Here is a 23581-nt window from a genome sequence, read left to right as displayed (position 1 = left end):
GTGTTCATAAGTTTCTTTTAATAAATGTTACTAAGTTCAATTTGTTTTCTAAGGTAATGCGAAAAAATATCCATTACCATTCATGGAAATGACGTTGCAATATTTGTGTTTTTCTTTGTTCCATACACCACCAATATTACCAAAGGCCTATTGTGGCATTGAAAAATCCTTCAGTATTGTACTGCAATACAAAGAAGCAAGTTTCAATAGTAATATATTACAAAAAAAACAAATCTCTGATCATTATCACCACAAAACCTAATAATAAAATTTAATTTGATTCTATACAACTCGAAGTTCATGTATCGTTGAAAAAAATCTTTTGTGTCAATATTCGCTTCAGTAAAAAAAAACAAAAAATCCAAATTAAATACATACTCGAATATTTGCTGCTTTTAGCTAGTACTAGTATTTAAAAACAGAATAGCATCACATCAATTCGCACAATCACCATCAGCATTTTCAAGTACAACCACCACTAATTATAGCCATAAATTTTATACAAATAAAAAAATGTTTACATACATGCTTGCAGTTAATTGTTGCAAAAAATTAAAAAAAAATACTCGCAATTATAATCAGAGCACTCTTTTATTGACGAATGGTAAGAAAATTAAATGAAATCGCTTAAATTATTTAATGGTTGTCATAACGTAACACAATGGAAAATGCCACCATAGTTAATTATATTACGAGCTTCAGATATGGGAGAAATATTCAAATAGACAATAAATGAGGCCAGATTTAGTTATGAAGTGAATTGATAGAGAGAACACGTGAATATGGCAAATATGTAGATATTACTAGATATACTATTATTAGTATAATTTCATAACTTACTGACGGTCATATAATTATCTGGTTTCAAATGACGCAATAGTAAATCTAAATTCATCCATTATGTGTTTAATACATGTAAATTCCCTTGATTTAAATTAAATTATGTTAAATAATATTAAATGAATAAAATGAATTAAATTTAAATGTATTTAAATTCTGTACATTTCCACTCAATAAATTACTAATTTCAAATACCCGCCTTTTATTTTTTGTCCTCAGATATTATGGTTTATTCTGTTTGATATCTGCCTTGTTTGTATATAGTTTCCTAAGTCTTCACACGATTCGGGTTAATGGAAACTCCATTATTTGTTCTTAACTCTTCTCAAAATCCGATTATCACTTTAAGCGTCAGCACATGGAAGCCCCTTTCAAACTCACAAATCCTTATTTCAACCTTTGGCCTGTTGATTCGGTATTCTGGTTGGTTATTGTGTATCTAGAAAAATCTTCTTGTCATTCATTCGAATCTGCTGAATAAAGACTACCTTTGGGGTCAGCACTTATTTTTTTTAGTGCATCCTTTCCGACGTTGCAATAATTTGCTTTGCCGGAGATGAGGTTCTCTTTTGATAGCCCCCCATATAAACCGGTCCCCAGATTTGCTTTCGAAACTATAAGAGTAGCAAATTTGATCCTATCCGTTTCAAATTTGGTATGTTATATTCCTTCTAATAATCATGCAAAATATTGGATTATATCGGTCCATAATTATATATAGCCCATATATAAACAAATCCTCATATTTGACTTCTTGAGCCTCTAGTAGAAGCAAATTTAATCCGAGACCGTTGAAACTTTGTGCGTGATGTCAGTATGTGCTTTCCAAAAACCGTGAAAAAATTGGTCAATATCGGTTTATAGATACAGCCTCCATATAAATCGATCCCCACATTTAACTTCTGGAGGCTTTCAAATTTCACGTGATCCGGTTGAATGCGGTATATGAGTATAAAAGGTTGGCTGATAAGTCTCAGGTCTAACAATGAAAAACACATTTTTTTGTCAAAATTCGTTTTTATCCAATTTTTTGATACCATTTTGGTAGTACTCCTTCGGTTTTGCCTCAAAATAGGCCTCAGTTTCGGCGATCACCTCTTCATTGCAGCCAAATTTTTTCCCCTACAACGATTATAACGACCTTCCAATTTTTTGATACCATTTTGGTAGTACTCCTTCGGCTTTGCCTCAAAATAGGCCTCAGTTTCGGCGATCACCTCGTCATTGCAGCCAAATTTTTTCCCTGCGAGCATCCTTTTGAGATCTGAGAACAAGAAAAAGTCGCTGGGGGCCAGATCTGGAGAATACGGTGGGTGGGGAAGCAATTCGAAGCCCAATTCATGAATTTTTGCCATCGTTCTCAATGACTTATGGCACGGTGCGTTGTCTTGGTGGAACAACACTTTTTTCTTCTTCATATGGGGCCGTTTTGCCGCGATTTCGACCTTCAAACGCTCCAATAAAGCCATATAATAGTCAGTGTTGATGGTTTTTCCTTTCTCAAGATAATCGATAAAAATTATTCCATGCGCATCCCAAAAAACAGAGGCCATTACTTTGCCAGCGGACTTTTGAGTCTTTCCACGCTTCGGAGACGGTTCACCGGTCGCTGTCTACTCAGCCGACTGTCGATTGGACTCAGGAGTGTAGTGATGGAGCCATGTTTCATCCATTGTCACATATCGACGGAAAAACTCGGGTGTATTACGAGTTAACAGCTGCAAACACCGCTCAGAAGCAACACGTTGTTGTTTTTGGTCAAATGTGAGCTCGCGCGGCACCCATTTTGCACAGAGCTTCCGCATATCCATATATTGATGAATGATATGACCAACACGTTCCTTTGATATCTGTAAGGCCTCTGCTATTTCGATCAACTTCATTTTACGGCCATTCAAAATCATTTTGTGCACTTTTTTGATGTTTTCGTCGGTAACCACCTCTTTGGGGCGTCCACTGCGATCACCATCCTCCGTGCTCATTTCACCACTCTTGAATTTTGCATACCAATCAATTATTGTTGATTTCCCTGGGGCAGAGTCCGGAAACTCATTATCAAGCCAAGTTTTTGCTTCCACCGAATTTTTTCCCTTCAGAAAACAGTATTTTATCAAAACACGAAATTCCATTTTTCCATTTTTCACAAAAGACGCTCTATCTCACAAACTAATTGACTTACAGACGTCAAATTTTGACACGAATCATTTGAAAGTTGGTACTATATAAAAATAGTATGCATTTAATACTAGCGACGCCATCTATGTGTCAGACCGGGGACTTATAAGCCAACCTTACACCCTCCAACTATCATGCAAAAATTGGTCCATATCCGTCCATAATTATATAAAGCCCCCCCATACAAACCGATCCCCAGATGTACCTTCCTGCGCTTCTTGGAGAAGCATCTGATCGAAACTTGGTGCGAGGTGTCAGTATGCGCTTTCTAACAACCGTGTGAAAATTGGTCGATATCGCTTATGCAGCCTCCATATAAATGGACCCTTGATTTGACTTCCGCAGCCTTTTGGAGGAGGACAATTCATACGATCCGGTTGATGGTACGTGATGGTAATATATGCCTCCTAATGGCATAATTATGGCATAATTATATATAGCCATTATATATTGGTCCATAATTATATATAGCCCTCATATAAACCGATTTATCTTCCGGAGTACATTCCATTCGATACGGTTGAAATTTTGTACGTGACAACCGTGCAAATATTGTTTGATATCGGTTCATAATTATATTTAGTCCCCATATAAACCGATCTCCAGATTTTACATCTTGAGCCTCCTATGGAGGATGATACGAATTCTTGCATCACGGATTTGTGTCCACTTAGACCATAGTTGGTCCATTGCGATCCATCAAACTCATTTTCTCTTCCACTTCGTGACTGTTCCATCCCAGCCAGAATAATCTCATCATATGGTGTAATGTCCTTCAGATCGACTTAGATCCTTCACCCAGAAGCCTTGATGGAAGCGAGAATATTCTTCAGACTGCAGTCTCTAGTTGGTCCATTGCGATCCATCAAACTCATTTTCTCTTCCACTTCGTGACTGTTCCATCCCAGCTAGAATAATCTCATCACATGTGTAATGCCTTGATGGAAGCGAGAATATTCTTCAGACTGCAGTTTCGCAAATCGGTAATAGTCTAAAAGAAATAAAAGGCCAGTAACTTGTTTATTCTAATACTGGCACAGAAAATGGTATGAATCTACCGCAGCCTCAGGGTCCAAACACCATCTTTAAATATCATCATTCTTTAGGCTGATCCCTTTACCCAGCGTTTTCCCAGAGTATGGTGTCCGTTTATGATTCCTATTAACGGTCTCACCTCCTGATCATTAGTATTCCAGAGTGTCTACTATTATTTTCGTCCCATATCAGTTTTTTTTTGCTCGCAGCCCAACATCTCTTCGATAGGTCATCATATTTGCCATTGATTCTGTAAATATACAAAGAAAGAGGAGGAAAAACGTCTGTAGGGACATTATTTGTCCAGCTAGCCACTACATCTGACTCTTCATTTCCCCTTATGCCATAATGTTCAGGTACCCAGCAAAGAGTTACATTATACTGTGCACTGAGAATCATATGCTCTTTACGACAGCGACTGACTACCTTCAATCTTATGTTTGTATTGCCCAGGGCTTTTATTGCTGCCTATCTACCGATGAAAAATGCTGATATAGCATCTAAATAACGGTCTCATCTATAGAAGTCCGAAAACTTTTGCAACATCGAATATCTTCGCCTGAAATATGCTACATTCGTCGTCCAACTTAAAGGACTCCTCAATGCCCAACTCCTTGCAGTAAAATCCACTGCTTGTGCCCTTGACTATTTTAGAACCATCCGTATAAATGTTCAGATCACCGAAATATATCCGGTTCTCGTCTGAGTACTCTATGTTTTGCGATAATTGAGTTCAGATTACCCTCATAAATATGCTGTGTCGTCATATAGTCAGTTCTCATATGTTGACCGGTTGAAGCTATCAGTTCAGTATATACGCAATCCGTGTTCTCTAATTAATTCAGACTCGAATTAGTATGACCTAGGTCATCTTCTTGTTATGCAAGTGCACTGGGCACATCACCATTAAGACCTCCACGGTGGCTGTTACCACAACTCACGTAATTCTATTGTGGATAACAGTCTTCAGTATAACTTTGTACGCAATCCATTGCGCAAGGTACATAAGATTCGTCCGCGATTTTTTCTTGATTTTATCGCTAAATTGTCGCAACTTTTTGCAACCTATAATGAAAACAATTAAGATTTCCTAGAAACCGATATAGAACAAAATAAAGCTTGGTGGTATTTAAATCCAATACCCCTCCATTCTTCCCAAAACTATCACGAGATTGTTATCTCTAATAATACGAGATATTTCTGAAAAAACAAACATTATTCCACCCATTTCACAATAGTAGAGATGAGAACATTTACATTTTATGGAATCATTTAATTTCACATATCTTTTCTCAGTACTTTATCACTTGATATCTACCGTTAACTATATTGAATATCCATAAAATACAAACGACATTTGAAGTCAATATCTATATAACCACAAGTACCGTCATCTGTGTGTACATATATGGTCATTTCAATTTGAAGCATCTTGTACAAATAACACATTTCCTCATGCTGTTCTCCAATTAAAACAAACAAATGAACCATAATTTTTCAATGGTCACCTTGCATCCAATACTTATTGACAATAAAATTGAGCCAATCAGGCGGCGTGGCGGTAATAGAACATCAGGTGGGGAGTCTCCAGGACAGAGTTGTTGGCTCAAGAAGTACCACTGCCAGTAATTTAAAACTGATCATTGTCACACTACACATATACAACGAACGAAAGCATTTTGGTTTTTTCTTTTTTTGTTGCAGTCAGACATGGACATATAACGCCATTTGAAATTGATGACTATTTGAAGACAAAACCAACAAATTCGAAACAAGTGTTGGCAAACGAAAAAAAAAATTACTTAGCTCCAAACACGGTTGTTGAAATGCAGCACAGGTTTAGTTATTGGTTCAGTTTAGATTTCATAGGTGAATTGCAACCGGGTTTTGATCATTAATACTGGATTTTTTACCTTGTGTGTGTCTTTTCATATTGGATTTGGTGAAAAAACAGCAATAGCAGCAATTGTTAACCGAAAGCCAGAATGACAGTTCCACCAGAAAAGTGCACTCCTATGAGAAAAATTATAGCCTATCATTTGTTATTTGTTCCAGGTATGTGTTATACTCTCTGTAAGTACACATATTTCGGCATCCGATATAACCGATGAAATAAATGCCATGATTTTCTAAGCACATCGAAATGGAAAGAAATGCTGTGGCAATAATTTGAGAGAAAAATTGACATGGACATGTAGATAAACAGGCAATATTTATTTCACCATAACTGAGTCAATGGAAAATCTATGTTCTTTTCGTTTTATTATCCCGATTAATGGATAATGCAGATCATTGGATCAATAGGTGTTGATTTCGTTGATCAACAATTTGTTGAAAACAAATTTCAATTGTATCAAGATTAACGAAAATGAATCCTAAAAAAAATTAAGTGGAGAGAATGTACACTTGAAAAAATGTCGTGAGGCTAAAGATTTAATTTCCTTAAAAATACGAATGAGTGAACTTTCTCTTATCTATGAGTGCTGCCCGGTTCTATGTTAAGCTCACTGACAAGGGACCTCCATCTTATAGCCAAGTCCGAACAGCGTTTCACATTACGGTGAAACCCTTTTTGGAGAAGTTTGATACACCCAGAAATGTCGACAGCATTACTGAGGTGGGATAATCCACCGCTGAAAAAATTTTTGGTGTTCGGTCGAAACTGGGAATGAACCCACGAGCATTTGTATGCAAGGCGGACATGCTAACCATTGCAGTACGGTGGCGAGGAAAGCCACAGTATCTGGCGGTTACAGATAGCACATTTAAGGGAAACAAATTTATAGAAAGTTAAATGAATTTAGCGGCTTAGCAGGCCGTATTGGCACGTGAGGCACATAAAGAGATATGTAACAGTTCAACGGTCGGAATGATGACGAAAATTCTACTAGTAGGACGACAGTCAGGTGGGGATCATAGCGGGAATCTGGAGTATATGATCACATCAAACATATTTCAAAGGCATAACCTTATTTTTGGGCGGGAAACATGGAACATAGTGGTCGCAACAATATTATATATTCGCCAAACATAAAAAGGCTTGGCGAAGTCTGCTGAATAATTTTGTAGAAAATAATATGGATCCAATAAACATTTTACATGTTCCCCATCCAAGAATAATATTGTGCTCTTGAAACATTCATATCATTCAATTTCCTAGCAAGTAACATGGTTGCAACAAACATTTAACATGTTCCCCATCCAAAAATAACATTGGGCTCTTGAAACATTAATATTCGGATGATGGTGTATGTAGGGCGTATTTTGAGGAGAAGCCGACCTTAGATCACTGAATGAGCGTAGGACAGCAGTGAGGACGGAATCATGACCGGGCACCTAGAGTTGAGCCAACGTGGTGAAATGGTTAGCATGCCTGCCTTGCATACATTAGGTCGTGGGTTCGATTCCTTCTTCGACCGAACACCAAAAAGTTTTTCAGCGGTGGATTATCCCACTTCAGTAATGCTGGTGACATTTCTGAGGGTTTCAAAGCTTCTCTAAGTGGTTTAACTGCAATGTGGAACATCGTTCCGACTCGGCTATAAAAAGGAGGTCCCTTGTCATTGAGCTTAACATGGAATCGGGCAGCACTCAGTTATAAGAGAGAAGTTCACCAATGTGGTACCACAATGGACTGAATAGTCTAAGTGAGCCTGATACATCGGGTTGCCACCTAACCTAACCTAACCTAACCTAGAGTTGAGAGCACACCAGTTCCGAATAGGAGTAGAGGATGATTGTGCATGTAGGTGTTTTTCGGGGATGAGGAGACTTTGAAGCACCATCTCTATCACTGCACGGACGAAAAAGACTGTTTTTCATATGTTTGGATGTAAAAATTATATGTTTTGAACTCAATTTTTTTAACACAATATTTTTAAGTGCATGTATATAATGTTCATAAACTAGCATAACATGTTTGGGACATATATGTTAATATGTTAGAACATATTATGTTTGGGACATGAAATGTTTGTAAATATAATATGATTGAATGCAAACATATATTAATTTAGAAATATCCTATAAACATATATGTGTTTAGAAAGAGAGACCTAGAGAGTATGCTGCAAGTACACACAAAAAAGTTTTTTTCTGATTAGTTGATCCAATTAATTTTTAATTGAAATGTCTTCAATCACAGAAATGATAGTATCAATTAAAAAATTAATCGAAGGTCAATTAAAAAGTTAATTGATCCAATTAAAAAATTAATTGATACTATTATTTTTGTGATTGATTTTTGTTTCAATCAAAAAAATTTGTTGAATCAATTAAATTTTTAATTGAATATTTTTTAAAACTCAATTAAAATTTTAATTGGAAAATTTTTCGTGAAATTTTTTTGTGTGTAAAATAATGGAAGTAACCATTTGGCGCCTTAAAAATATATATACACAAAGGAAATTTCAAGAAAAAAATTTCTTCAACTGTATGCCTGAGGTGAAACATAACAATACAAACAATATTTTGTTTGGACCAATCCTGAAAATATATATGCTTGAAGCAAAATGTGTTTGGGGCATATGTTACAGAAGCAATTTTTTTTTGAGGGTGTGCACTTCATTCAAAAGATATAGAACCTACCATAACAGAGAAAATGTGATTCGGATCCTGAACCAGCTTGGGAACCGTTACTGGAAACTAATTAGAGAATTCCTTAATGATTCATTTAACATTTCAATTAGTTTCCAAAAATTTGGCAAAAATAAATCGTGGTGCGATTTTGAGTTAACATTTCCAATGTTGGTATAGATTTGGATATGAATAAATAATTCTTTCAGTGGGGATATTGATAATGTTTTGTTGTTTGAGATTATTATAATAAAATTTTTCAATAATTGAAAAATATTTTGATAATTAATTTTATTAATGATTGAAAAAATTTCGCGCACGTCTGGTTCATTTGGTGCTATTCTTGGTCTAAAAATCTCATGCTTCTCAAGTTTGCGGAATTTGGGGTATCGATTTATGCATTTATTTACACCTACATGTATTTTTTTGTTATACAAAACTTCGTTGCAAATATTTCCATAAAACATCATTTATACTACTACGCAACACGTGCAATTTTCTTATTATTTTTGGATGTCTGGGAATATGTTAAAATTAAAAAATCACCGCTATTTTGTAAGAATTAATTAAAGGCACGTTCCTGCTATTATAGAAAATAACGTGAATTCAAAAATTTGTTTTTTTTTCTCTAAAAACACCTCAAAATCATTATTTATTATTAACAACAATGATACTTATGTTCAAACAAAATATATTCGAGACTATCATAGACAACCTTAAGGCCCCATACAAAGATTGCGTAAGAAGCCCGTTCGAAGGATTACAAACCGTATATACGTAGTCTTAAAAAAGCCAACCACATACTCAGTACGCAGTACATATCATAGTTTTTGTTTATTTTGATCATAAAGGTGCTCAAGTTGAAACAACAGAAACCACCAGCAGCAGCAGCAGTACCAGCAACAACAGCAATCAATTATCCATAATTGCAACAAACCGACCAGAACAAAAACTATGACAACATCACAATAATATATACGAACAATTTCAACATTTTTCTTTATTGTTTGACGAAATTCAATTGCCAAATAGAAAACCGAAAAGTAATAATAATTTTTCTTTTCGACAATATTTTCTTGTTTCGTTTTTTGTTTCTGTTCGAAATTTCGTAATTGCAATCAAAACGATAAAATATGAAAGAACTCAAGTAAGTGTTAGTTTTCGTAGAAAAACTAAAATTCCATATTTATAAAATCAAATCAAAATTTGCGCAAGTGAAAAAAAATTATTAAAGAATAATTACAAACTGAAACAAAACTTTTTTTATAGTCATATTAAAAAACAAGTAAAAGCAAAAACTATTGGCTCGAAGGATAATGATTATTGTATGAGCCGTCATGATACGGAGGAAAAGGAATCATTTAAAAACCTCTTGTGTGAATGTCCTGCATTTTATGTAAGGCGTAAGGAAATTTTAGGGACATATAGCTTTAGATTACTGGCGGACCTGGAAAACTTTAACTTAAGCAGTCTGCTAATGTTTTTGGAACAATCTGGTTGGTTCAACAGAAGGAAATAATCGAGAAGGTTCAGCGGTTAAAACTAGAAGTGTCCATATGTAATAGGTACTTTTAGTTAATGTGATATCACACCACAGAACTGAATAGTCTAAGTGAGCCTGAGACTTAATCGGGCTGCCACTTTAACCTAACCTAACCCTACGGGAAATGGATCAACCCCCATGACCGATACAGGAAGAGTCCTTGGTGTGTATAGGCCAGTCCCAGTTCTGATCAAAACGTATGTAAGGGAGGACCGTTCACTTTAAGATGTGATTGTCATTGACGGACTAAATTTACACTTTGGGATACAACTTGGACCCATTCCAAAGGACACGTCCTAGGACAAATTAGTAGAACTACCCCATAGACACGTCCTTATGACCCAGTCTGGGACAAACTAACAAGTATATACGGCCGTAAGTTTGGCCAGGCGGAATCTTATGTACCCTCCACCATGGATTGCGTAGAAACTTCTACGAAAGACTGTCATCCACAATCGAATTACTTGGGTTGTGGTATCTTAAAACTTCTTAACACCGTTTTCTAAATTGTGAGTTAGTCCATACACTGAAAAAAAAAAGCATACTCATTTCCAAAGATTTTGTCTTTACTTTAAAAAATTTGGTATTGATTCCGAGCCAAAGAAGCGGAGAATACAAGTAAGGATACTTTTAAGACACAATTCTCTTTTAAATTTAGGTTTTGTGTGCTTGCTTCTAGGAAGCAAATTTTAATTTTTCGCTTTCTCAGCTTTTTTTCTTCATATGCTATCAAAGTCCTTTAAAAACGAGTTAACGGCAACTTTATTTTCCAAATTAGGGCTCTACTTCCAGTAGAAATTATGCTATGTTTGAAATAAAAAACTTCTTTAAAATAAAGTTTTGAAAAAAAATGTCCTATATTTGAACGATTTTTTGCTTTGTAGTCAAGATGCAAAAAGACAACAAATTTAAAGACAATTTCATTAAATTTAAAGAATTTTTCTGAATTATTAAAGTCAAGTTGACCTTAGCCTATAAATTTTTTCTTTCATGTTAAGATACACATTTTTAAGTCAAATCACTTTATTATAAGGACAATACGACTTCATTGAAAAGTTTATCGACTTTGGACAAGGAAAATAACTTTATTTTAGAGAAATGCGTCTTCTAAGCTAAGCAAAATTTGTATTCGTATTTTAAAGACATGAAATCTTTAACCTCACGACAATATTTTTTTCAGTGTACGTGGTAGAGAGCCAGAATTGAAATATGGGGGTCGCTTATATGGGGGCTGTATACAATTATAAACTTGATATGGACCAATTTTTTGTGATTGGGGATCGATTTATCTGAGGGCTATATATAACTATAGACCGATATGGACCTAGTTAGGCATGGTTGTTAACGGCCATATACTAGCATAATGTACCAAATTTCAACTGACTCGGATGAAATGTGCTCCTCCAAGAGGCTACAAAACCAAATCTCGGGATCGGTTTATATGGGGGCTATATATGATTATGGAGTGATATGGACCACTTTTGGCATGACTGTTAAATATCATATACTACCACTACGCACCAAATTTCAACCAGATCGGATGAATTTTGCTTCTGCAAAAGACACCGAAGGTCAAATCTGGGGATCGGTTTATATGAGGGCTATATATAGTTATGGGCTGATATGAACCAATTCCTGCATGGTTATTGGATAACATATACTAACATCACGTACCAAATTTCAAACGAATCGAATGAATTGTGCTCTTCCAAGGGGCTCCGGAGGTCAAATCTGGCGATCGGTTTATATGGGGGCTATATTTAATTATGGACTGATTTCGACCAATTTTTGCATGGGTGTTTGAGGCCATATATTAACAACACGTACCAATTTCAACTGAATCAGATGAATTTTGGTCTTCCAAGAGGCTCCGGAGGTCAAATCTGGTGATCGGTTTATATGGGGGCTATATACATTTATGGACCGATATGGACCATTGTTTGCGTGGTCATTAGAGACCATATACTAACACCATGTACCAAATTTCAGCCGGATCGGATGAAATTTGCTTCTCTTAGAGGCTCCGCGAGCCAATTCGGGGGATCGGTTTATATGGGGGCTATATATAATTATTGACCGATGTGGACCAAGTTTTGCATAGTTGTTAGAGACCATATACTTACACCATGTACCAAATTTCAGCCGGATCGGATGAAATTTGCTTCACTTAGAGGCTCCGCAAGCCAAATCGGAGGATCGGTTTATATGGGGGCTATATATAATTATGGACCGATGTGGACCAATTTTTGCATGGTTGTTAGAGATCATATGGTGACACTATGTACCAAATTTCAGCCGGATCGGATGAAATTTGCTTCTTTTAGAGTCCCCGCAAGCCAAATTTGGGGGTCCGTTTATATGGGGGCTATACGTAAAAGTGGACCGATATGGCCCATTTGCAATACCGTCCGACCTACATCAATAACAACTACTTGTGCCAAGTTTCAAGTCAAGACGGACGGACGGACATGCTCAGATCGACTCAGAATTTCACCACGACCTGGAATATATATATTTACTTTATGGGGTCTTAGAGCAATATTTCGATGTGTTACAAACGGAATGACAAAGTTAATATCACTAGCATTTGAAAAAAGACACACACACACAATTATGTACTAATAGCAAATTATAGTTGGTTGACGTTTGCACCTGACACGCAGTAATTACGCATTCATCTCACAAATTTTCTATGGATATCAAAATATTTAATGACTATGATTTATTAAACAATTGTAGCCGCAGCGGTAGCAGCTCTATTTATTGATCCAAAGCATAATCAGACATAATGTCTCAGCATTTATTGTGATAATTGTTGCATTGGGGCCTATGCCCCACTCTCCGTTGTGATGGTTGATACAATACAGAGTTGAATGTCGTCAGTCTGACAATCATGCTATACGAGTACACTTCCACTGCTTGAATGCAAGTGTATAGTGGCGACATATATAGTTTGTGTATTTTATCTCTATGGAACCTCGAACTAATATGCCATGAAACTGGGGTAGTGTTTTATAAAAACACGCATTTAATAATCAATTAGAAACGCTTTGAGTTGTGCCTATGTGTTGGTCTTTGGTTTCCTTTTGAGATACAATAAAAAAAGCTTGATGTTTGCTATTACTACCACCATCATCATCCAATGGCTTTTATTTTGATGGTGTTATGATAAAATAAACGGCGACACAAATAAATGATTTGTGAAACGGAAATGCGGTATAAACAGTAAACAAGCAAATTGTTAAATCATACCAGAGCTACTTAGAAGTTTAGAGTACTGTCAGCAGCCGTACACTCAAAGATAATTGTTTATCTTAAAAGATAATTACATTTTATTGGAAAATGTTTCAAAACATGTCTAAGTATTATTTAAATCCAATACATTATTATTTTTACGCTGGGAGCTGGCTATTAAGAACAATACTTTAACTGGTTGGCTGATAAGTCCCCGGTCTGACACATAGTGGTAAGGGCTTGAGCGGATTTTAGGGGTCATGATGAATGGAGGGGAATCCTCGTGACCATGGCAGGGCGGGCGACTGGAGGTTTCCATCCACCTCCCACTTTAAGGAATATGTTGTTATTGTTGAGTTTTGGAACATTTGTGTTTATTGATACGGACCTAGGGCTGGAATGACGGGATGGACCACCTTGAGGGAGAAACCACTAGAGCTAGGCGGAGCTGATGGTCATTCCTGGGACGCATATAGGCACACGTAACAATATGGCTCCCCGGTCTGACACAAAATTTGACGTCTGTAAGTCAATTAGTTTGTGAGATAGAGCGTCTTTTGTGAAGCAACTTTTGTTATTGTGAAAAAAATGCAAAAAAAAAAGAATTTCGTGTTTTGATAAAATACTGTTTTCTGAAGGGAAAAAATACGGTGGAAGAAAAAATTTGGCTTGATAATGAGTTTCCGGACTCTGCCCCAGGGAAATCAACAATAATTGATTGGTATGCAAAATTCAAGCGTGGTGAAATGAGCACGGAGGACGGTGAACGCAGTGGACGCCCGAAAGAGGTGGTTACCGACGAAAACATCAAACAAATCCACAAAATGATTTTGAATGACCGTAAAATGAAGTTGATCGAGATAGCAGAGGCCTTAAAGATATCAAAGGAACGTGTTGGTCATATCATTCATCAATATTTGGATATTCGGAAGCTCTGTGCCAAATTGGTGCCGCGCGAGCTCACATTTGACCAAAAACAATAACGTGTTGATGATTCTGAGCGGTATTTGCAGCTGTTAACTCGTAATACACCCGAGTTTTTCCGTCGATATGTGACAATGGATGAAGCATGACTCCATCACTACACTCCTGAGTCCAATCGACAGTCGGCTGAGTGGACAGCGACCGGTGAACCGTCTCCGAAGCGTGGAAAGACTCAAAAGTCCGCTGGCAAAGTAATGGCCTCTGTTTTTTGGGATGCGCTTGGAATAATTTTTATCGATTATCTTGAGAAGGGAAAAACCATCAACAGTGACTATTATATGGCGTTATTGGAGCGTCTGAAGGTCGAAATCGCGGCAAAACGGCTCCATATGAAGAAGAAAAAAGTGTTGTCCCACCAAGACAACGCTCCCTGCCACAAGTCATTGAGAACGATGGCAAAAGTTCATGAATTGGGCTTTGAATTGCTTCCCCACCCACCGTATTCTCCAGATCTGGCCCCCAGCGACGTTTTCTTGTTCTCAGACCTCAAAAGGATGCTCACAGGGAAAAAATTTGGCTTCAAAGAAGAGGTGACCGCCGAAACTGAAGCCTATTTTGAGGCAAAACCGAAGGAGTACTACCAAAATGGTACCAAAAAATTCGAAGGTCGTTATAAGCGTTGTATCGCTCTTGAAGGAACTATGTTGAATAATAAAAACGAATTTTGACAAAAAAAATGTGTTTTTCTTTGTTAGACCGGGGACTTATCAGTCAACCTGTTAAAAGCTACCCAGCAAAAACTCTATCACAAGTTTATTCTGTTTTTGCCGAGTTGAAAAAATAGCTTCCCCGGTTCCACAGATTATGTCTTTACACTAATGATTTTGGTATTAGTTTTGAGCTAAAGAAGCAGATAATAGAAATAAGGATATCTTTATGACACAATTATCTTTTAAATATGAAATCATTCGTTTTTTTCATGTGTTTTCAAAGTCCCTTAAAAACGTGTTAACAACAACTTAAATTTCCAACCTTAGACTCGACTTCCCGTTGAAATATTGTTCTATTTTAAGTAAAAACCCATCTTTAAAATAAATACCCAATGTTAATAAATTGTTTGGAATATGAGCAATTGTGTTGAAAGCCACACTGAAAAAAATATTTACGTGATATTAAAGATAACGCAACCTAAATTTTAGGATGCGAAATTTACAAAATATCAAGGAGAAATTTCTTTCAAATGATGAAATTTTAATTAAAATAAAATTTATAATCTTTGCTTCAAAATTTTATTCCATTAAATTTAGGACACAAGTTTTGTAAATTTGCATCCCTACGTTAAAGTCGCATGTCTTTGAACTAAGGCTAATTTTTCTTAAAATAAAGAAGCACATATTTGATTTAAAGAAATTGTTTTTAAATTAACTGAAATATTGAAACTTTAGATTTAAGATGAAAACGCTTCAAATATAGGCTAAGACTTATTTTGAGGATTTAGCGTCTTTGGTTTAAAGTTTTTTTGAAATTAAGAAAACATTTTGTACTTTGAAGTATCCGTTATAATTTGGATTTTTAAATTGGCATTTTTTGTACGTGAGTACTTTTATTATTAAACCGCGAAAAGAGAAGGAAAATTTGATAAATGAGATCTGTATCCTAATTTTAATTTTATTGGTCCTAGATTTAAAGCCAGATAGGTCCCTAAAATTTTTTTTTATTTTAAAGAAGCCGCATCTTTGGCTCGGAATCAATACCAAAATCCTTAAGGGAATGTCAAAATCTTTGGGTCCAAGTAAACTTTTTGTTTTGAGTGCATCTACTACTTATGAAGGCTTTAAAGAGAATTTCATTAATTTTAAAGAATTTGTCAAATTTATTAAAGCCAAGTTGATCTAAGCCCATCAACATTTTCTTTCATATAAAGATACCCATTCTTAAGTCGATTCACTAAAATAAAAGAAACCACTTCATAGAACTGTTTATCTCATTTTGTACAAGGAAAATAAATTATATTAGAGAAATGTGCCTTTTAACATATGTTATGCAAAATTCATATTCGAATTTTAAGGACACGAAATCTTTGACTTGAGGTCAAAGACATTTTTTTTCAGTGCAGTGATAAAGTTCTTTTAGAATCCGAAAGCTTTTCATGAAAAAATCGCACGATTTAAAATAAGTAGAATACGGTGGATAGTTCAGCAATTCGTTGGTCGTCGAAAAGCGAGCTAACGATGTGAGAGTCATTCATTATCGCTACATGGAAAGGAATGGAAGGGACCCTTTCTGAAAGAAAGCACATTTTCGCTAATCTTTAAACCAACTCATGACACAAAAAAAAAAATATTTTTTGTCTTCAATCACGAAATTAATTTTTCAGATTAATTTTTAATTGAAATGTCTTCAATCACAGAAAGTCATTTAAAAAAATAATTGATCCAATTAAAAAACTAATAGATACTATTATTTTTTGTGATTGATTTTTATTTCAATTAAAAATAAATTAAATCAATTAAATTTTTAATTGAATATTTTATTAAAACTCAATTAAGAAAATGTTTCCTGAAAATTTTTTGTGTGTTTGGGAGCCACCTTGGTGCAATTGGTTAGCACATCAGCCTTGCATGCAGGTGATATTTCTTCAGTGTTTCAATGAGTGGTTTCCCCAAATGTGATATGCCGTTCGGACTCGCCTATAAAAAATAGGGTCCTTGTCATTGAGCTAAATATTGAATCGGGTAGCACTCATTGATGAGAGAGAAGTTCATCGCTTGGGGTATCACAATGGGGTATCACTTGGGGTATCACAATGGCCCATCACTAAAGCTAGAGCTAAAGATGGAGGGTGAATATTAATGGATTTAACCACAGCTCGAAAAGTCGAATTTTTCCTTTTTTTTAATTTGAAAACTCGATAAATTAAAATTTCCACGTTTTGAAAAAGTTAAAAGCTTGAAAAGTCGAATTTTTAAAATTTCAAAAAGTCCAAAACTCTAAAAGCAGACTTGTCCAATTTTTGAAAAAATCGACAACTCCACTTTCCCAATTTTAGAAAAAATCGACAACTCCACTTTTCCAATTTTTTTTTTAAATAATCGAAAATTCTTTTTTCCCAATTTTTGAAAAAAATAAAAAAATCGACTTTTCCAAATTTTTTTAAAAATGCAAAGGTAGGTGTTTTGGTTCTGATTTCTCTCTAGACTATCTTCTTTATTTCTTTACCTTATTTTTACCATTTCATGTGTTTTTTTTTTCGAGTGTAGACCCCAATTCATTTAATGCCAGCAACACTAGTTGGTGACCCACATTTGGACAAAAAAAAAAAAAAAATATTAATAAACCATTTATTACATGCTCCACACACGTTATTCTCAAAATTGATTTAATTGTGTGTTACGCGATTATTTCTAATTACATCTATAAATTGTTAGATAATAATAAGAGTTCATTGATATAACTGATCGCACAGAGCATATGACCACATATTACTAATTATTTAATTTTAAACTATATTACGAAAATATAGTTAATGAGTAGGGGAGGTTATTTGTTATCCAATGTCTGAATAAAATTTCCTAGTTACACAATAATACTGACAATAGTTGTATTAGTAGATTATTACTTAAAGTTGTTTTTTGTTTAATGCAATGTTTTTTATTTTGTTTTATTTTCTTCTTTTACAGATGCCAAGATGTCGTCAATATTTATTTCCGTTTGAAATGTTTCATTAGCCTTTTTTCCAATTGGCATTGCACTGCATACTGCAGTTTGCAAGCAGCAATAGTTGGGCTTTTTCTACGACCATTAAAACGCATCAACTTTAGTCTTCCCCCATTTGAGTATTGCTGCAGTTGATTGTGTCCATAAATTTATAAAGTGATATTACTCGATTTTATTTTAATTAAAGAAGACCTTAGATTAAACACAATACACAAGTGGTCTTAGTTTAAAATTCCCTTAAATCAATTGAAGCCCCTCAACGCACTCACCCACACAGACGAGATCACACACCATGCCATATATTCCCAATACCAGTAAAATGAGTAATAAAATGAGCAGTAATACATCTTTGGATAATACCTCCGATCAGGATTACAGTGAGTTCCTTAATGAGTATCTACTACACACACATTCACCGCATAATGAACCGGAAATACAATATGAAGGTGAGTTTTTGAGGTTTTTGTTTTTATGGAGAGTTGATAATATTAATTCTTAAATATTGGATTAACGAGGGTGATTCGATAAGTATTTGGCCTCACCGCTAGAATCAAGAGTAATACTAATACTCCAAGTTATAGTAACATATAGTATCTTCTAGTAAATGATTATTTCTGATATGCTAAGCAAATCGAACCAGTGTTGCCAGAAGTATGGGAAATTCACTACATGTAGGTTATTTTCTAATATTTAGTGTCTTGTAGGGACGTATGAACACAACGTAGGGACGTTTGCACTCAACAAATTTTTTAATAATATTTACATTTTTGTTGCTCTAGAGCAGGAATAGAAAATTTTGTCAAAATTTTGTTAAAATTTTGTTTTTATAGAAAATTTTGTCAAAATTGTATTTCTATAGAAAATTTTGTCAAAATTTTATTTCTATAAAAAATTTTGTCAACATTTTATTTCTATAGGAAATTTTATTTTAAAGAACGAAAAGTATTGTAGGGGAATTTGTAAGGAAAACTTTTTGGGAATGTGGGGGAAAGTAGGGAATTTTTTTCCTTGTAGGGTAAACCGAAAAATTTCTCTGGCAACACTGAATCGAACTGCCATTTTAGTATTTACCGCCAGTGGTAGATGAAGTGTTCGAGCGACATGGAAAAATGTCGAATGTCCGCCGGTGTCGCGATATTTGATTTTGGAAGTTAGGACAACTAGCTACTTAGACCGTCAACAATGTGTTAGGTTAGGTTAGGTAAGGTGGCAGCCCGATGTATCAGGCTCACTTAGACTATTCAGTCCATTGTGATACCACATTGGTGAACTTCTCTCTTATCACTGAGTGCTGCCCGATTCCATGTTAAGCTCAATGACAAGGGACCTCCTTTTTATAGCCGAGTCCGAACGGCGTTCCACATTGCAGTGAAACCACTTAGAGAAGCTTTGAAACCTCAGAAATGTCACCAGCATTACTGAGGTGGGATAATCCACCGCTGAAAAACTTTTTGGTGTTCGGTCGAAACAGGAATCGAACCCACGACCTTATGTATGCAAGGCGGGCATGCTAACCATTGCACCACGGTGGCTCCGTGGTGTTAAAAGAGTTTCAATATGAACGTATGTCGGCTTTTGATAAACCAGGGAGGAAAAAGTCACAAAACTCCATAATCTCGTATTGATAGATTCCCGATTACAAGTGTAGAAGTTATCTGCGACCGCAGGCATTTCAAAATGCCGGGATGGTCATATACTACACAAAACTTTGGGCTCGGTTGGGTTGATGCCGAGTTTTCTCACCCAACGTGGCAAAACGCTTAGTGGCATACCATCGAGAGTAGCCATTTTAAAAGATCGCAGGTGCCGTATCCTATACAACGGCTATTGCAGTCGGAACTACGGGACCGCTGATGAAATGAAATGTTGGCATATGGTTGTCTGTAGAATGTAAACAGAAAGAAAATTTCATTAAAATTTAAGCAAGGACTTTTCATTGAAAACAACAAAACATTTTCATTGATACAATGAACAAGTTCATTAATAGTATGAATTGTATTGTTATTAAATATAAAAATCATAGCAATAACGAAAGCGTTATTGTATTTATGAAATTGTTACGTTGGTTCAATTTTATTGAAAAAATTCTAGAATTTTACAAAACGTTTCCTGTCAGTGTAGATTTAACCGACCCAAGCACATTGTCGATCAAACTAAACAATTCCTCAAAGTAGGTCAGAGCAATCCTTTAAACTGGCAAAAGGTTGCAAGATGGATTGCAATGACTCTTCTTAACAAGGGAGCAGTGGACGGTTTGATTTCATAGTAGAAATGGGTGAAATTGGGTACGCAATGTTTGGCGTCTGTACACTGGTGTTTTGTACTAATAGGTACTAAGCAGGAATTGCTTTAATGTTAATTGAGAAGAAGGCCATACCGATTAGACGAAGACATACCTGCAATTCCCCAATCCTATATATGTATGGAGTAGACAAGAGGAATGCAATCAGGGTTTTCTGCTTTAGTGCCACATTTGCGACCTTTTTCAAACGTTGATGATTTGAGCTACTTATGCTATATTTTTCACATTTTTGTGCAAATTTTTGGTGATGTTGTGCCACATTTAAATTAATTCCTTTTGTACCGCATATATATTTTTTTAATTTTGATTCCAAATCCTTGTAAAATTATGTATGGGATTGATGCCTTAAAAATAATGGAGTTTAGGCTTCGAAGCTGTTAGCATTTTTCCTTCATATAAAGTATTTCCCCAAACGGTTATCTGTACCACCAAAAGTATGCAAAAAATTATCTATAGTAAGTAAACTGAGGTATTCCCCAGCAGCGTTACCGTTGAGAATTTCTAAAAAGTGGCACAATAATTGTCACAAGCCATTTTAAAAAAGTGGCACAAAAAGTGTCACACTTTTTTATAACGAAAATTCAACAACTAAGAATCCAATCCAAGTGGCCCAATAACGTAAATAGTATCACATTTAGTGGCACAGCAAAATGGTGACACAAAGGTATCACCGCTTGAAAAAGTTGCAATTTTTCTCCTAAAGTGTTGTGCCACTTTAGGAGAAACCAGGTCAGTCAAGAGAGATTTTTCAATGAAATGGAGATAATATTATTGCTAGATTAGATAGATTATTAATCATATGATATCCATACCCAGTAAAAAATTTCAATTTGAAAGCCCTAAAATTATGATGTCCATACTGTAGGCACTACTTTGCTGCACAAAATTTTCACTGCAAATTTCAGCGCTTTTTTCTGGACATATAAGGCTAGAATGTCTTCACACAAAAGATTCGGATTCAATAACGAAATTAATTGATCCAATTAATTTTTTTAATTGAAATGTCTTCAATCAGAGAAATGATAGTAAAAAATTAATTTATCCAATTAAAAATTAAATGATACTGTTAATTTTTGTGATTGATTTTTAGTTTCAATTAAAAAATTTGTTGAATCAATTAATTTTTTAATTGAATACATAAAAAGATGTACATAATAGTGAAGGTGAAATAAGCGCAGTTGAGTTACACTAGGGTAAGCGGGTGCTTCGTCTCTCGCTTACAAGGTTGCACTACTCTAAAGAAGAGTTATTCACGACATCTTACTATTTTTTGATTCTGAAAGCTTTGAAATTAATAAAAGGAAGAAGCGCTCAATTGAAGAAATATCTACGGGCCTTGGCAAAAAATAAAGTTATGGCACCATGATAGCGCGGCCACTCACACCTACCAGCGCAACTTATTTTCATTCGTGTGAAATTTTAGTATTGACCTTGGCCAAGATAATTTTCTATAGATATTTTTTCATGGTTGCCCGGCCCCCCTTTTTTTGTACGTCCATGCGAAGAGAAATTGAATTTTTCACCAAGGAGTTAAAAAGTTTGAGCATCGCCGGGCAAAGTGTGTTGAGTTCGATTTTTTATTCTTTTTTTTTCAGGATAAGTGCCTATCGAATCACCTTCGTACTGTAGTTTATAGAAAATTTTCCTAATTTTATCTTTCTCTTTTTTATATCCACAGAGGGTGAATTTGAAGCTGAATGGCTAATTGCTGCTGGATTTCCACAATTAACCAAGCCATTTGAGCAGGTATGTAAGCATGGAAAAAATCCATAGACTTCACCAAATTACTTTTCCATTTATGGACAAATACACTGAAAGTAAAGGTATACAGAAGTTTGAATTAAAATATTTAACTTAACTTCAAATCATAATGGATTTTTATATTGAAATTCTTATAAGTCCTCTATTGAAATTTCAAGCACTTTATTTTCAGTGTATTTTTAGAGTTTCTTATTCCCTTGGACAAGTAGCTGACAAATGCATGCCATCGAACAACTTTGACACCAATTGATGACATAAACTGATTAGTAGACATAAATTCTTTCGAAAAGGTCCTCCAATAATATGGGACATGAATGATAGTTAATGAGTTTATGAACCTATTAGTAGTAGTAGTGAATTGTAGTTTAGTTAATGTTCCAACAAAAAACCTATAAAGTTCTTCTTGCATGTTGTCTTACGCCGCCATCTTGATAGCGAATAATGTAATGGAGTTGAAATTAAATTTATGATAGAATTTTATTACACACTATGGATAAAATTACAATGTCTATGGTTGAAAGCATAATTTTCACAAATATGCACTTAAAAATCACTTGACCAAGTTATTTTTATAGCCATATATATAGCCAATTAATACGAGTCGTCAATACGTTTAACTTCAAACAACAAAAGTGGTTTAGAACGGCTATTATATCGCATAATTGACAAGAATGAATTATGACCTAAAGACAAAATTCTCATACATTTGATGATTGAAGTCAATAAATGGAAAATTGTGTTAATACACACAAATTCCATAAACTATTTGTGGTTTATAGTAATTAAAAATTGTTATTTTGTAATAAAAAATAATAGTTTATATTGAAAAAAAATAAAATTAATTTTATTTAGTTTAACATAAATTACTAAATTTATTGCATCTTCGGATTGAAAATGCAATTAGATATTTTTTTATTTATTTATATTTTAGTTGAATTACTGCATTCGAAATATCTTATAACTACAAATATTAGAATAAGCTGGCTTAAAATTAAGTAATCGTTAGCCCATCTCGGCATTGACTCAAGAATTTATGCCTATTACTAAAATTCACTTTATTGCTAATTTCACAGCTGCCCATTAAAGTTATAAACTTTGTTGCATATAATGATTACAGCGCTAAATTTTCTTCACTTTTTGTTTAATTTTTCAAAAGCATCAGTTTAGAATTCTTCAAGTTGGCTACTAGGATGTCCAAAACCGACACCGGTTAAACGGATTCAATAACAAGAACCGGATAGTTAAAAAAGGATTAACCGCGATAACCGGTTTATGACCATCGATAACATGGTTTTTTGATATTTCGATGGAATTTCTATCTTCTTTGTCATAGGTTAATACCGAAATCGTATTCTTGTAGGGAGATACCGAAGAAATGAAACAGTTGACTACTTGCAACACAATTTCAGTAAAGGTACTGTACGACGATTTCGCATTATTTCATAAAATTGAAGACATATAACATACATATTTTG

At 34.9% G+C, this 23581-nt stretch overlaps 1 protein-coding gene across 1 annotated transcript in view; it reads left to right on the top strand.

The window, feature by feature from the left end:
* Positions 1 to 23581, top strand: part of conu (Rho GTPase-activating protein conundrum) — a 372761-nt gene that overhangs the window by 326421 nt on the left and 22759 nt on the right. The window contains exons 5-6 of the mRNA XM_075313922.1: positions 18007 to 18489; positions 22024 to 22091. Coding sequence (XP_075170037.1) covers positions 18336 to 18489; positions 22024 to 22091 — 222 coding nt within the window. The 5' untranslated portion in view covers positions 18007 to 18335. The remainder of the gene's footprint in view (positions 1 to 18006; positions 18490 to 22023; positions 22092 to 23581) is intronic.

Source organism: Haematobia irritans, chromosome 5, assembly GCF_050003625.1.
Source record: "Haematobia irritans isolate KBUSLIRL chromosome 5, ASM5000362v1, whole genome shotgun sequence".
In the NCBI taxonomy this organism is placed as follows: domain Eukaryota; kingdom Metazoa; phylum Arthropoda; class Insecta; order Diptera; family Muscidae; genus Haematobia; species Haematobia irritans.
Note: the sequence above shows the minus strand (reverse complement) of the source record. Positions and strands in the feature narration are given on the sequence as shown.